General features: G+C 36.5%; 1 protein-coding gene across 4 annotated transcripts in view; it reads left to right on the plus strand.

Annotated features, from left to right (window-relative positions):
- TOP2B (DNA topoisomerase II beta) overlaps window positions 1-16,805 on the plus strand; it is a 104,093-nt gene that overhangs the window by 56,071 nt on the left and 31,217 nt on the right. For 2 of the 4 annotated variants that reach the window (XM_060149508.1, XM_060149506.1), the window contains exons 2-8: window positions 1,965-2,120; window positions 2,944-3,034; window positions 4,369-4,432; window positions 9,567-9,712; window positions 10,553-10,650; window positions 11,365-11,577; window positions 14,977-15,150. In XM_060149508.1, coding sequence (XP_060005491.1) covers window positions 1,965-2,120; window positions 2,944-3,034; window positions 4,369-4,432; window positions 9,567-9,712; window positions 10,553-10,650; window positions 11,365-11,577; window positions 14,977-15,150 — 942 coding nt within the window. Of the gene's footprint in view, window positions 1-1,949; window positions 2,121-2,943; window positions 3,035-4,368; window positions 4,433-9,566; window positions 9,713-10,552; window positions 10,651-11,364; window positions 11,578-14,976; window positions 15,151-16,805 lie in introns of all 4 variants that reach the window. The other 2 variants (XM_060149505.1, XM_060149507.1) reach the window with 1 other exon arrangement.

A 16,805-nucleotide genomic window follows, 5' to 3' on the forward strand; every position in this document is an offset into this window, starting at 1 on the left:
TGGTCATTGAGTGGAGCTGGGTCTTGGCTTTGAGATAGAGATCTCAGGGAGATTTTCGCCATTTGATATTACGTGGAGCTGGGAGGTCTCTGGTGGACCAATGTCCTGAACTCGGCTCTCCTACCTCAGAGACAGAGGCCTGACACCTGGCCAGAGCACCCAGACCCTGTCATCCACACAACTCAGAATAAAAGGGAGAAAAAAGGAAAGAAAAAAATAGTTATTAAAATAAAATATAATTATGAAAAATTAAAAAGTTAAAAAGTAAAAAAAAAAAGAAGAGAGCAACCAAACCAAAAAACAAATTCACCAATGATAACAAATACTTAAAACTATGCTAAAAAAAACAAAAACAAAAAAACCGACAGAACCGTAGCACAAATGGTAAAAGCAAAGCTTATACAGACAAAATCACACACAGAAGCATACACATGCACACTCACAAGAAGAGAAGAAGAAAATAAATATATGTATTGTTGCTCCCAAAGTCCACCACCCCAGTTTGGGATGATTCGTTGTCTATTTAGGTATTCCACAGGTGCAGGGTAGATCAAGTTGATTGTGGAGATTTAATGCACTGCTTCTGAGGCTACTGGGAGAAATTTCCCTTTCTCTTCTTTGCACAGCTCCCGGGGTTCAGCTTTGGATTTGGCCCCGCCTCTGCATGCAGGTCACCTGAGGGTGGTCTGTTCTTTGCCCAGACAGGACGGGGTTAAAGGAGCAGCTAATTCGGGGGCTCTGGCTCATTCAGGCCGCGGGGAGGGAGGGGTGCGGATGGGGGGTGAGCCTGTGGCCTCAGAGGCCGGTGTGATGTTGCACCAGCCTGAGATGCGCCGTGCGTTCTCCCGGGGAAGTTGTCCCTGGATCCCGGGACCCTGGCAGTGCCGGGCTGCCTAGGCTCCCAGGAGGGGAGGTGTGGATAGTGACCTGTGCTCGCACACAGGCTTCTTGGTGGCGGCAGTAGCAGCCTTAGCGTCCCATGCCCATCTCTGGGGTCCGCGCTTATAGCCGTGGCTCGTGCCCGTCTCTGGAACTCGTTTAGGCAGTGCTCGGAATCCCCTCTCCTCGCGCACCCCAGAACAATGGTCTTTTGCCTCTTCGGCAGCTCCAGACCTTTTCCCAGACTCCCTCCCGCCTAGCTGTGGCACACTAGCCCCGTTCAGGCTGTGTTCACGCCGTCATCCCCAGTCCTCTCCCTGGGATCCCACTGAATCCCGAGCCTCAGCTCCCAGCCCCGCCCGCCCCGGCGGGTGAGCAGATAAGCCTCTCGGGCTGGTGAGTGCCGGTCGGCATCTGTCCCCTGTGCGGGAATCTCTCCACTTTGCCCCCCGCAGCCCTGTGGCTGTGCTCTCCTCAGTGGCTTCGAAGCTCCCCCTGCGCCACCCGCAGTCTCCACCCGCGAAGGGTCTTCTAGTGTGTGGAAACCTTTCCTCCTTCACGGCTCCCTCCCACTGGTGCAGGTCCCGTCCCTATTCTTTTGTCTCTGTTTATTCTTTTTTCTTTTGCCCTACCGAGGTACGTGGGGACTTTCTTACCTTTTGGGAGGTCTGAGGTCTTCTGCCAGCGTTCAGTAGGTGTTCTGTAGGAGTTGTTCCACGTGTAGATGTATTTCTGGTGTATCTGTGGGGAGGAAGGTGATCTCCGCGTCTTACTCTTCCGCCATCTTGAAGCTCTTCCAATATTTCTTGATTGAATAGTTGTAGGCTGTTCTAGCTATTCTGGTAACTATGTATACCTACTTTTTGGGCTCAGTCAAAACTGCAGTTTCACACTATATTATAAAAGGTACTAGATTTTCAGTAAATAGACCTGTGTTCTCTTTAGAACTTAAAAATCAGAGCCTGAAAGATAATTTTGTTGTTAAAGAGAAAACCTATGTTATGTGTCCATATACATTTTAGTTTATCCCTTGGTAGGTTATTTAAATTTGATTTTTTGGTTAATTTTAGACTCTTTTTGATCAGAACAATGCTGCAAAAAAAGAAGAGTCAGAAACTGCAAACAAAAATGATTCTTCAAAGAAGTTGTCTGTTGAGAGAGTGTATCAGAAAAAGACACAACTTGAACATATTCTCCTTCGTCCTGATACGTACATTGGGTCGGTGGAGCCATTGACACAGGTAATTATTAAATTTTACCGAAATTAGATGTATATCTACTTTTTAATAAAATTTTGTAAGTATATGCTCTGTGAGTACACAATTTCATGTCTCTGGTAATAATAGAAAGTAGGGAGAGAGATCTAAGAGGTAGAAATGTCTTAATTTTTCACTAGAAATTAAAAAAACTGGGAGCTAAAAACTATCTGAGAAGTATAGAGACGTATAAAGTAAAATGGTGCTGTGTGAACTTTTTAAAGGTTCTGAAGTTCATGCTGTCGTTTATTTTAAATTCTAGAATTTATATATACACATTGATGACTGTTGTTTAATGCTTACTATGGACTTGGCTTATGCATAGCAATTTTTTTCTAGCAGTTAAATTTAAGTAAGTTGCTCAGACCTCTCAACTAGTGAGAGCTGGGATTCAAAGCTAGGTGTCTTTGACTCCAAAATCATGCTGCATTCATACTGTTTACTCTGTGCTACTTATACTACAGAAAAATATAATGTGTGAAGTAAAAGTGTAAAGTAAACATATTTTTTTTCCTATTTTACTTAAATACTAACAATTTCTAACAATTTTTGGTGCCTTATATTAAAGCTGACTTTATGTATGAGTAAGAACACAGACTTGATACAAAATGAACAATTTCTCAATTTTGAGGCTATTTAAATTGAAGATGAATACAGCAAGGTTGACTGCAGCTGAAGTAGTATGTTTTTCTACTTTGAAGATCTAAGTATTTACAGACTAAATGACAAATGTGGATCTATGCTTTGTAAAATTGATGTTAAATATTTTTTACTCCATAAGTTCTTTTGAATTTTTCTCTCATTGCAGCTCATGTGGGTGTATGATGAAGATGTAGGAATGAATTGCAGAGAGGTTACCTTTGTGCCGGGTTTATACAAGATCTTTGATGAAATTTTGGGTGAGTACTTGCTTAAGATTTAATGCATCTGTTTCTATTGATATCATTATAATGTCCCTATATATGTAAAACCAGACTTATAAATTTTAAAGGCATATCTCTGGTTTTTATGCTGAGTATAAATGTTCTTCAGAAAATCTGTATTACCTGCTGTAATATGTTCATATCTCTGGACGTCATGTCTTTGTGCTTTGGTTTGTTCATCTGTAAAATGCATGTGTTGTATTTGATCAGTAATCCCAGGGTCATTGTATGGTCCTGTATGTGCAGTCGTCTGGGGGCTGCTCACATCCCAGTCAACAGGAGAGGGCATGTTAAAAATATAGATTCCAGGGCCTGATCCATGCAGATTCAGTCGGTTTGAGTTGAGACACATAAAAATGGGTTTTTCACCAACACATTAGGTATTTCTATTGGACAACCAGGTTTAACAACCATTGTTCCAAATACCTCTGTCCATTCCAAATCACATGATTAGTTAAATCACAACGAAGTGTGGATACCTAATTGACTCCTAGGGCAGGCTTGCACTTTGGAAACGTTTTTAGCCAAGGATTTTCTATAGAGACTCATCAGTGCCACTTGAGGTTTCCTACCAGGGTTGTTTGGGTCTCTTGAAGCTTCTTTTGGTCTTTGGGAAAAAGATAGGAGAGTAAAACTGGTTACTTACGTTTTCACTCTTTCACTGGTACTTTTCACTCTTGTCTGCCAACTATCTGCCAGTTTTACTTTTAGGTTACACAGTGTTTATCAGGAACATATTCCTTCTGTGATTGAAGTTCAGTTTGACAGCTAGCTAACCACTGAAGCTGTGGTTAATGTATGCAAGTATTATCAGTTATAGTTCATAGAATTTAAAACTTTGATTTCTAAGGATGCTAAAGAGTGCTTTTCTAATTCAAAAATAACTGGTTTCAGCTCAATCTGTCTATAAAATCACTAGTTTATTGAAGGAGAGCAAGAGAAAGTAGTTATGTGTTGCCAAGATAAAATATAATTAAACCCAATACTTTACTTTTAGACCTGGATAGGGGTTTGTAAACTGCAGATGTTTGTTTTTACTTAATTTGTTTTTCAATATCATAGAATCATCCTCCCCCTTTGTTTTGTGGTAGAAGACATAACCGTAATTTGGTGTGATATAAAATTTAAGAATATTATTTGGAAAATAAGATTTTGTATTAGAAATTAGCAATATTATTTTCATTAACTATTACCATATGTAAATGTTTATATTAAGTAGTGATGCACATGTAGCTGTATGTTTATTTACGTATGTCCTTATATGTTTATTTATTATAACTATTTTATTATCAAAATATTTAATTTTGTAGTTAATGCAGCTGACAATAAACAGAGGGATAAGAACATGACCTGTATTAAAGTTTCTATTGATCCGTAAGTATATTTCAAGTTTAATTTCTTATGCTAAGTTGTTCTATTCAGATGTTCAACTTCGAACATTCCTCAAAGGAATAATGCATACAGTTAGTACTCTTGAGTTTCTTGTTGCTTGAGACCTTGTTATTTTTGTCTCTTTTGGCCAGAATGCTACCCTCTTATAGTTTCCTCTGTCATTCATGATCTTTTTCTCCAAAGTATTCAGTACTTCCTTATGGGAGCACTTGGAGACCATTTTTCTCCCTCTTTGATGCTGTGGATACTGTTTCAGCTGCTAGAATAATCAATCTTTTCTTATTTTTGCTTTGGTACTCAAGGCTACGGGCTATTGTTAGTACTATTCCAGTTACATTATGGGTTAAATTTACTTTTTCATAACCAACATTTGGACTTTTCCATTTATAACGTTTGTGAATTGGGAACTGCTGGTATTATAGAATATATATACCAGGTGCTTAGCTGATAACTACAGTGATATTTTTTTTGGAGGACTGAGGGGGAGTGAAAATAATAAAGTATTTCTAACTTAAAGCTTTATCCTGTTTTCACCAGGATGCTTTTGTGAGATATTATGTTACATTTATCCTTTATAGTTAGTAATTTAGCATGATTTTAACATGAAAATTTTCTTTAACATGAAAATTCAATAATTCAGTTATAGCCTTACTGTCAGTAATCTAATTTTAAGGACATGGTTAAGATAAATAATAAAAATATAATTTATATTTGGTTATACCATGAAGTTGACTGTAACTTATATGAAAATATTACTACATAACTATACTGTTGAAGTTCTTGATTTTTCTTTTTCTTCCTTTTTTTGTTTTTCATTTGCATCATTTCTATGACAAATAAATTCTTGAGAATCTGTATGGTAAGATGCATAAGACACTTACAAGTTGCAACTTAGGCAGACATTTAAAAGGAAATTTTGGCTGTCAGGATTTCTTTTCTTCCATATTTAGGAAATTAGTTAAAAATGGTATCATTTATTATGTTTTAGGAGAGCTAGTAAGGAGTAACAGATGTTGAATTTTTGGTATCTTTAAGCTTTTTTAAAAATCAGAACTGAAAGACTCTGAAAACTAAGGAAGAAGACCTTTTCTTAAATACATTCATGGTGAACATGGTTACGATGTTTGGTTCCTTTATCTTAATTGCTTTGACCACATTGATCCAATAATGTGGACTTTAAAAAAAAAGATTAGATAGAACCCCATCATAACAAAGTGATCAAGAAGTGAGCTATAAAACAGCTCTGTAGACCAAATAATGACTCTTGGTGGCAGGCTTTACTTTAAGTTTATTACAGATTTGGGACAAACTAGTGCCTTTATTGCTCTCTTTCTAACTCCGTTTTCATTTAGCAGACATTTTTGTGTGAGTATAAGAGTGTCATAGAATTATAACTAAATTTATTTGGTTCTTAATGGGAATCAGATAACAGTTTCTTTTTTCTTATTTATCTCTAAGTCATTTTAACTGCTTCTGCTGGAAAGTTCTTTTATTTCATACAAAATATGTATATAAAACAAAAATTCATAGTTGACTATTCCAAGGAAAAAAGGGTGAAGGTAGTATATTTTTCACCTCTCCTTTCCTATTTTACTTTTGTTTATAAATTATTGATGAGACTCTTGAGTCTTTCTCCTGCTTTTAATTAAAATATATATTTTATACACACACATATTTAAAATTGCCAACAGACAACCATTTTGGGACATGTTGTTGATCCTTATATTTTATTATTTATTTATATTGGTTAATTTTGACAATAACATTTTGACTTTTGTGAATATTCTCCCATAAAATCATTCCTTATGTTTTTCCTTTACTACATATATTACAGAATTCATGCTACTTTTATTAAAATAAATTTTATTTCAGAGATGCAATTTTTGCTTAAGTTAGATTTCTAAATTAAGAAGTCATTTTAAAGCAGAATTCAGATGGGGAAAAGTGCCATTAGGCTGTTTATTTTATTGACCCATTTTTCTCTGCTGTCCATTTTTTATATTCTTTGGGTTTCATTCTTTTTAACATTTTTGTATAGCAGATTTTATTTTTCTTTGTGCATGTGTGTACATGAACTCTTTGTGTAAAAGAGAGGTTAAATTTTGATAGTTAATGGGTTAAGTGTAGAGGATACACAGCACAGTTTAGCTCTTATTCCTCTTTTGATAATACTCTGTGACGTGGGAATAAAATTTAAGTAAACAGCCATGGTTGTAAAAAAACAAAACAAAACAAAAAAACAAACAAAATAAAAGTAGGAATAGATTAGCAAGGAGTGCCATGCAGAATTTGGACAGCAATTCTAGAAAGAGAATTTGAAGCAACTTCTTACAGGGGAGCTTAAAACCCATTAAATAGTATAACATAATGGTTAGTTGTTATTGAAACAACTTATTTGTTGGCATCTGTTTGATTAAAATCAAATAACTGTGGAAAGCACATTAACCAGGGTTCTGTTTCTCCAGCTTATGTATTTTTATTTATTCAGGGTTGAAACTTAAAGCTGTAGCTTTCAGTATACACACTCATACTGAAATATATGTACATATATGTATACATTTTTTAAAAATCGCCTTCTGTATACTATTTTGTATCTTTCAATTTTTATTTGACATACTGTGGGCAGCCTTCTTTATTAACTTATGTAGATCTACTTAATTCTTTTTAATGTTTCTAAGTATTTTATTATGTCAGTATGTCATCATTGTTTAACCTCTTTCCAGCTAATGAATATTGGATGTTTAGATTGTTTTCCAGGTTTGTTAGCTTTAATTATTTTGAAACTTTATTTATAGCTTATTCAAGGACATCATTCTTAATACTAATGTGAAGATTATTGATGGAGCAAAGAATATAGTTATAGAATTCTGAATCATTGTTTAGAGATTATAGAATTAAGTACCAGATCTAGGAAGTGAAATAGATTGAAATTTTGTAATAGGTGACTTTGATAGAAGATTTCAGTTTCATACTCACACAGGCTTATAGAATGTACTTGATATCAAGCCTCATTTTTTGAAACTGTGATGAAGATAACGCATTTACAGAGTGCCTTATTTTAATTATAGTACCACATGTACTAAGTAGGATGAAGAAATTTTAAGGGTTTTCTCATGAGTTTGTTGACTTTTTGTGTCATTCTGAGATGTTTAATATCTGTAATTTTCCATTCGTTTTCTTCATTTCCTTCAGAATTTTTCTCTATAGTTTTAAACTCCATGAAGTGTCTTGTTAAAAAAAAAAAAAAAAAATTAACTTGCTTAATAAGTTACAGGTTTTAAGCCCAAGCTAGGAACTATTTGGAAGTCTAAAAAAGTAATGCAATACACAGCCCTTTTTCTAAGGCCCACTATTTTGACATCTGCATTTAAAAGGACACACAAGGTAAAGTACAGTAGCTAATTTGAAACCATTACATACTTAAATATTCAGCTGTGTATTCTGTAGAGAGTGTTTACCCACAAGTGAGCTAACCTAATTATGTCCTGAGGTCTCTTGTAAATACTTTCGATTTTTTTGCAAGTTTCAATGTAAGGAGGGTTGGGAAACGTTGTTTTAGGCTGGGTAAAAGGCTTGTGGGAGAACTGAAGTCGTAAATTGATCCTTGAAGTTAAGGTAAAATTTGGCTAGACAAAGAGGGAAAAGGTAGTATAGGCAAGGGAAAGACCAATAAACAAAGAAATGGAAGAATTGGGAATGAACATGGACAAGTAATAAAACTGACCTGCAGGAAAATAGGATGCATGTTGCAGAATAGTGGTAGTTCAGTTTGACTCTAAGTGATGATATGGATAATGGGCCTGGAACATGCAATAGAAGACACTGAAACTACTGATGTGTCCTGGAGCAAACAGTAGTGTGAGGAAAGCTGTGGTATCAGAATATAGTTAAGGGGAGTGGCTAGCTCTGTGTTTTAGCAGTGTTGCAGTAACAGTATTTAAGGTGATGCTAATTTAGACTCCTATACTGGCATTTGGAATGAAGGAAGGTCGGATACTGCTGAAACGAATCTAATAGGACAAATTAATGTCTTGATGATTAAACGACTTTAGAGAATGATCAGGAGATATGAATAAAAATGATATCAAAATTTAAGTCTCCGCGATTCGGAGAGTTGAACCTATATTGTAGAGCGAGGGAAAGAAGATGATGTGTTGTTATTTTTTATTTTCTTTTTCTTCTAAAAATTTAATTAACTTCCTCCTGGATCTTTGATTTTCATTTTGGCTTTTATAACTTTTTTTTTAGTTGTAATAACTACTTCTGGTAACTCTAGAGAGATTAAGCTATGTATGTGTGAGTGAAACAGTGTGTCTAAGAATAATTGTGAATCAGATTGGCAAATGGTAGCTTTTTAAGGTAATTCTCAGTGAAGTGTGTTTCTTTGCACGTTTGGCTAAGTGGGTAAAGGCATCGTAATATATACTACCCTGAAGCGATAGGGTAGGCAAAATTTTCCATCAGGACTGTGGCCTACGTCAAGTTGCTGTTAACTGTAGGAACCTCTACTCCATACCATTTAGGACTAAAATGGATGGTTTTGTGACTGAAAAACCTAAAAGACCTAAAATAGGTAATACTTAACATATTTTAAAACCATTAAGGTTAGTTTATAACAATGACTGCCACAATACAAACAACCCTCTAACATTTAGGCGGAGAATGGAGTACATTTCAGGCTGTTTTTCCCTTTCTGTCTGCCCTGCTCAGCAGTCAGGTAGGAAATAAAAATGGCCGTGGTCACTGGCCCTGCAGAGCCTGGGTTCACAGGTGGCTGACTGGTAGGGTGAAGCAGGAAGATCATGGCTAATATGTATGAAAAGAAAATGAAATTGATAGCTGGCTTGTTATAAAAGCTTCAGTGCTTTTACTACTGAGAAGAGTTTCTTTTCCTGAGAAATTTTGCAGTATTACCTGCAGATCTTAATTTGAGTTATGACTCAGGGATAGAAATGTGTGTCCTCAGCAGGCATTTTCTTGGAAGACAAGTGAGTGTCTCCCAATTGGTAATGGCTGGCAAACTCAGGTTTATTCTGGGTTACATTACTTTTGATGTAAATTAATTGATATAGCTTATAACTATTTTAAGCTCTAAACTCTGCTTGTTTATTTACAGTGAATCTAACATCATAAGCATCTGGAATAATGGGAAAGGCATTCCGGTAGTAGAACACAAAGTAGAGAAAGTTTATGTTCCTGCATTAATTTTTGGACAGCTTTTAACATCCAGTAACTATGATGATGATGAGAAAAAAGTAACAGGTAAAGTCTGATTTAGGCTGATCAGAATTTTTATTGAAAAATATTGCCCTCTTACTATTTCTATATAAAATGTTACAGAAAAGGAAATCTGTATAGTTTTATTATGAGAAAATCCTTTTCAGAGTTAATATATAAAAAACTATCATGTTTAATTGTTTCCTTGGTTATAGTCTGATAGAGACTTAACTCTCGTAGTACACTGACTTCTGCTAGAACTCCTGGAGCTCTAACCTGGCTAACGGTTTGGGTTTTGAATTAGAGTCCTGATGAAAATAAGATGTGTATGATTCCTGTTTATGTGAATTTGTTTTTACATAAGCACCATGTCTTTTGGTATCAATTAAATTGCTTTTAAACTGATTTCTTTAAGAGAGTCAAGATTGAAAGCCTAGACCCTATGAATAGAGTTGAAAGTGCTTTGACCAAAACCAGATGTTTTTCTACTTATTTACATTTCCTAAGTAGATTGATAATTTTTTTTCAAAACCAAGGCTCTAGGAAGTTATATAGATTAAAATTTTGTAATAGAGAAGTAACTTTGATAGAAAGCTCAGATTTCATACATAGACTTACTGAATTATAGGAGATAAAAAGCTTAATGTTTTTGAAGTTGTGATGAAGATAATCTACAAAATGCATATTTTAATTTTACTATATGTGCTAAACCTTAATTTTATTTTTCTTTAAATGAAAAATCTAAATATACTTTGCATTATCATCAATTGATTATTTCAATAAGTGGAAACTGTTTTGCAACAGACCTGCTGTATGGTAGGTGAGTTAACAAAGTTTCTTTAAAGTCATTGTCATTAAACCTTTCACATTTAATTGTTTTTACAGGTGGTCGCAATGGTTATGGTGCAAAACTTTGTAATATTTTCAGTACAAAGTTTACAGTAGAAACTGCTTGCAAAGAATACAAACATAGTTTTAAGCAGGTATGATAGAAATGTGCCTAATTTTTTTTTTTTTAAATAATCATGTTTGTTGCTTTGCCAAGATAATAGACCTTAGGTAAATTGCAGTGATACCCATATAACTTGTTTTTAAAGCATTAAGCAAGTAATCAGAGTAAAAAGACTTCAGAATGCCTGGGATATTTTACATAAACCTATCTTTCTCCTATTCCTTTAAAACAAACGCTTTACTTAACAGACTTTTCCTTTAACCTATTTAAGCAATAGGGAAAATATCCTGACCCTCACAGGCAGATTGAAATACATCTGCTTAGCATGTTTGAAAAATTCCTTGTTGATTTGTCAAATTTACATTTCAAAATTTTATATTTCACTTTTGTAGACCTTTGAAAATAGTTTGAAATTTTACATAGGCTAAAATAATTTTGTCAGGAAAAGCATCGTATCTTTTTATTTTTGTAAAATTCTGTATGGTCATGTTGAAGAATTTGAAAGATGTTTTAACTAACAATGTATAAAGTTGTGCAGTTTATTTTGCTTATTTTCAGCATGAGGTTATAATAGTAGTATTTAAAATTTTCTCATTTGTAATATCAGTTTCAAGAATTTGGTTTGCTGTGAAGCTGGAAAACGGATATAGTTATGGTAAATGAGTGTTATCTCATTAGCTGAGTCTTTATGTATTATCAAATATAGAAGCATTAGAGAAACATTTGAATATTTTTTCTTTTACAGACATGGATGAATAATATGATGAAGACTTCTGAAGCCAAAATTAAACATTTTGATGGTGAAGATTACACATGCATAACATTCCAACCAGATCTGTCCAAGTTTAAGATGGAGAAACTTGACAAGGACATTGTGGCTCTCATGACCAGAAGAGCTTACGATTTGGCTGGTTCGTGCAAAGGAGTCAAGGTTATGTTTAATGGAAAGAAATTGCCTGTAAGTGTCTTCTAAAATAGTTAATGCTTTGTTAATTCGTAGACAGCTTATAGTTAGATCTTGCTTTTCAAATCTAATCTGTTAATCTCTTTTGACCAGTGTGTTTAGATGATTCACATTTAAAGTGATTATTGATACATTTGGATTAAAATTTACCATCTTGCTATTTATTCATTGTATTTGTTTGTTTCTTATTTCCCTGTATCCTGCCTTCTCTGGTTTTAATTGAGCTTTTTTTTTTACGATTCCATTTTATCTCCTCTATTTACTTGTTATTATACCTGTTTTTAAAATGTTTTTAGTGGTTGCCCTAGGGTTTATAATACACAGTTGTGAATGGTTTGAGTCCACCTTCAAATAATTTATCACTTCATGTGTAGTGAAAGGACTTTACTTTTTCATGGAAAGGCATTTTATTTTAAATATAGAAGTGTGTACATGTCAATCCCAAACTCCCTAACTATCCCTCCCTCCACCTTTCCCCCGCTGGTAACCACAAGTTTGTTCTCTAAGTCTGTGAGTCTGTTTCTGTTTTGTAAATATGTTCGTTTGTATCATCTTTTTAGATTCCACATATAAGTGATATCATATGATATTTGTCTTTCTCTGTCTGACTTCACTTTTATGATAATCTCTAGGGCCATCCACTTTGCTGCAAATGGCATTATTTCATTATGGCTGAGTAGTATTCTATTGTATACATGTACCACATCTTCTTTATCCATTCACCTGTCGATGGACTTGTTTCCATGTCTTGCTGTTGTGAATAGTGCTGCTGTGAACATAGGGGTGTGTGTATCCCATGTGTAGTGGAGGGACTTTATAACAGTACATCATACATTTCACTTTTACATGTGCTATAAACAACAGAAGAAGAAAGAGAATGAGGTGGAAGAAATATTTGAAGAAATGATGGCAGAAATGTTTCCACAACTAGTGATGTTGTTAATGCTTTAAGCAGTCAGTTATCTTTTAGAGTAATTAAAAATACAATAAAGATTATATTTTACCTTCATTTATTCCATTTCCAATGCTGTTAATTTCTTCGTGTAGATCTAAGTTTTTGATCTTAATCATATTCCTTCTGCCTGGAGATTTTCCTTTAATATTTATTTTCTGTAGAATAGGTATGCTGGCAATAGATTCCCTCAGTTTATGTTTGTCTGAGAGAGTCTTTCTTTTCCCTCACTCCAAAGGATACAAAGTTTCACTGAATGTAGAATTATGGGTTGATAGTTTAATTTTTTCAATACTTTAAAAATGTCACTCCGTTGTCTTCTTGCTTGCATGGTTTCTACTGTAGTTCATATCCTTCTTCCTCGGTAAAGTGTTTGTTTTTCCTCCGGCTGCCTTGAAGATTTTCTGTTTGTCTTTGGTTTTTGAGTATGCTATGCTTAGGTATATATATGGTTTTTTGTGTTGGTTGGTTGGTTTTTTTGGTGGTGTTTTTTGGTTTTCTTGGTACGTAGTCTCTCTGGTGTTTTCTGAGCTTCTTGGATCTATTGTTTGGAGTCTGTCACTAATTTTGGAAAATTTTTGGCTGTTACTTCTTCAAATATTTCTTACATGCTTTTCTTTCTTTTCCTTTTGGTGTTCCAATTATGCATATATTGTAGGGTCCCAAGCTCTTGGACGTTTTGCTCTGCTTTATTCACTCTCTTCTCTTTGTGTTTTAGTTTAATTTCTATTGCTCTATTTTCAAGTTCATTGATCTCTTTCCTCTACTGTTTCAAGTCTTTTGCTGAGCCTGCCAAAGGCATTCTTCTTGTCTTCTGCTGTGTTTGATTTCTAGGATTTCCAACTGATTCATTCTTAAAGCTTCTGTCTCTGCTGAAGTTACATATTGTCTGCCTTTTCCACTAGAGATTAACAGATTAGCCATAGTTATTTTAAATGTCTTATCTGATAGTTAAAACATCTGTGACACATCTAAGTCTGGTTCTGATGATTGCTTTGTCTTTTCAGACTGTGTTTTTTTCTTGCCTTTTGGCATGCCTTGTAAGATTCTGCTGAAAATCAGCAATGTTGTATAGGGTAATAGATACGGAGTACCTAGGCTTTAGTGTGAGGGTTTATGTTAATCTGGACAGAGATTGGGCCGTATTTGCAGTCTGTTGTTGCTATGGGCACCAGATACTTTAGATTGTTTTTTGTCCCTTCTTTTCGCTTTGGGCCTTCCCTTGGAGCTGCCCCTCAAGGAGGGTCTGTCTCGTGTTGCTCTCCCAGCTGAGAACCACTGTTGTTATCGGAGGCCTGCTAGCCTGGTTGTAGGTTGTGGAGACCCCCACGTCTGACTAAGTCTCCGGCTTCAGAGCACACAGTGAACCCGTGTCTCAGGGGTCTGGCATTCACAAGAGTGTCTGCCCCTCCGTTGGAGGTGGGGATTGTCCTTTTGTCCTCTGTTCTCTTGCCCTAGTTGCAGCAGGTAACCGCCAGTGTTCTCATTCAGTATCCTTTAGGCTCCCTGCCCTGCGGAATAAGCCTTTTAAAAATGTAAACTTAAATGAGATGGGGGTGAGGTGGGGTGGCCCGGGGCAGAATTACTTCATCCCAGCTGCAGCGATACTTCACCACGGCTTTCCAGCCCTGGAGTTGCTAATTGGCTCTATGGCCTTGCCCCCTGTGGATTAAAGGGTTTTTTGCTGTTGTTGTTGTTTGTTTTTCTTTTTGATAAGGGAGATGGGTCTGGGTGGGATTCCCAGTGGCTGCTCTTCTCCCCCAGCTGGCCCCATGGGGGGAACTTGTTCTAGATTCTCTCTGATCTGCCCTGTGAAAACCTACTCTACGGTTCCTGGAAAAGAGTAGGAACCCTTTGACCACAGCCCTCAAGTTCTTCACACACTCACGCAGGTCCACATGTGTCCTGTAGCAGTTAATCAGAAACTCTGGCTTAAGGCTCCTATGGGCTTATATAACCAAGTAGCTTCTGTCCCAGTTAAGCAAAAGGCTTAGGTTCTGTGTCTCCCTACAGACACCTGTCTGTCTTCAGACTTAGGATGGCCAGCTGTCCTGTGATCCCAAGCTTTTGAAGATACATAAAAAATTTGTCACCTGACCAGCTGTTTTCTTGTAAGGGAGAAGAAAACTTCTTCTTTGTCCTCTACATGTCAACTCAAACTGGAGGTCTACTTGGTCATTTTAAAAATTTAAACTTTTGAAAAATTTTATAATAATTTACCTGTCCAGCTGTCCCTTCATAACCTCTCTTTGTCAAGTACATACGAAAATGAATTCCTTTTTAAAGGGCAGAAATCAAGGAGTAGAATAAGGTTGGGATCTGCAGATTGAGAGGTGTTGTGAATGAGGGGAAATGAGAGTATGAGTACCTGTTGGCATTCACCTAGTTCAGCTGCCAGTAGGAGAGAAATTGTTTCTTGTTTTTGTTTTCCAAATTATTAGGTAAATGGATTTCGCAGTTATGTAGATCTTTATGTGAAAGACAAGTTGGATGAAACTGGAGTGGCCCTAAAAGTTATTCATGAACTTGCAAATGAAAGATGGGATGTTTGTCTCACACTGAGTGAAAAAGGATTCCAGCAAATCAGCTTTGTAAATAGCATTGCAACAACAAAAGTAAGTACACTAATTCTGTTTCCAAGTCAGTGGTAGAACAGTGCTTCATTCAAAACAATAAAATAAACAACAAAAACAAAAAATACCCAAATCTGCTTTTGTGAAATCAAAATTGACTTATGAAAAGAAAAGCTTATTTTCTATGAAATAGCTGTCTTATAGTTTAAACATCCATTGAGAAATAAGTTTATATGATTAGTGTTGATAATTGAATACATTTATATTTTATGACATTTAGAATGATAAATTCCTTATTCTGTGTTCTCTGAGTTTTGAGTGTAAAAGAACAAATAATAGGGGATGAGTCTGTTTTGGTGTCAGATTGTGAAATGTGTTAGCTGCCATTCTGAGGAGTTTGAACCCCTTTCTGTAGGCTTTTAAATTTCCAAATCAAATGAAATTCTTCTCATCTATAAGCATTTATCCATTGACCATAGTAAAATATTAGGCACGACAAGTGTGTATTTTAGAATAAGCTAACGCAGTGATCTGTCACTTTGTCACTCTTGTTCAAGTTTGAACTTACTTTTTTTATTTTCTATTTTTTTATAATCTAGCATCACTTTCTCCAGTCAACAGAAATCTGTATCAGATATGATTGCATTTTGTTATGTGTAACAGAAACCTAGTATACAGTGGTTTGTAAACATGTAAAGGTTTTATTCTTCCTCGTATGACTGGGGACTGATGGTAGGCAGTGTTAGTCTGGTTCGGTGACTCCAGAGTGTCATCAGGGACCTATGCTCTTCCTGGCTTACTCTTCTGCCACCCTTAGCATTTGGCTTTCGTTCTCATGCTGCACCCTTCCAAATTCTAGGGAGAGGGAATGAGTTTGGGCAAATGCATATGCCAACTAGAACCTCTCCCCTTTGATCAAGAATGCAATAGTTTTGGGGCTTCCCTGGTGGTGCAGTGGTTGAGAGTCTGCCTGCCAATGCAGGGGACACGGGTTCGTGCCCTGGTCTGGGAGGATCCCACATGCCACAGAGTGGCTGGGCCCCATGAGCCTTGGCCGCTGAGCCTGTGCGTCCGGAGCCTGTGCTCCGCAGCGGGAGTGGCCACAACAGTGAGAGGCCTGCGTACCGCAAAAAAAAAAAAAAAAAAAGAAAGAAAGAATGCAATAGTTTTTCTGGAAGCCCCATCCAGTAGACCTCTGCTAGCATCTCTGGCTAGAACTGGGTCAAGTGGCTACCTCTAGCTGCAAGGGAGTCTAGATTGGTGAATATTTTTAATTGGGTATGTTGCCAGTTAAAAACAAACAAATTGGGGTTTGTCAGTAAGGTAAAAGGAGAGAATGGATATTGAATGGACAACTGTCAGTGGCTGCCATGGCCCCTAAGTGTCAGTCTTGTGAGTGTTACTGCCACCACCAGGCCAGTGTTTATTCTCACTTCCATGTTTCTTTCTTTTTTTTTTTTTTTGTGGTATGTGGGCCTCTCACTGTTGTGGCCTCTCCCGTTGCAGAGCACAGGCTCTGAACGCGCAGGCTCAGTAGCCGTGGCTTACGGGCCCAGCCGCTCCGCGGCACGTGGGATCTTCCCGGACTGGGTCACGAACCCGTGTCCCCTGCATCGGCAGGCGGACTCTCAACCACTGCGCCACCAGGGAAGCGCCCTCCATGTTTCTTTTTATTCGATTGCTTTCACTTTGTATGG

This window comes from Lagenorhynchus albirostris, chromosome 5, assembly GCF_949774975.1.
Source record: "Lagenorhynchus albirostris chromosome 5, mLagAlb1.1, whole genome shotgun sequence".
Lineage (NCBI taxonomy): Eukaryota > Metazoa > Chordata > Mammalia > Artiodactyla > Delphinidae > Lagenorhynchus > Lagenorhynchus albirostris.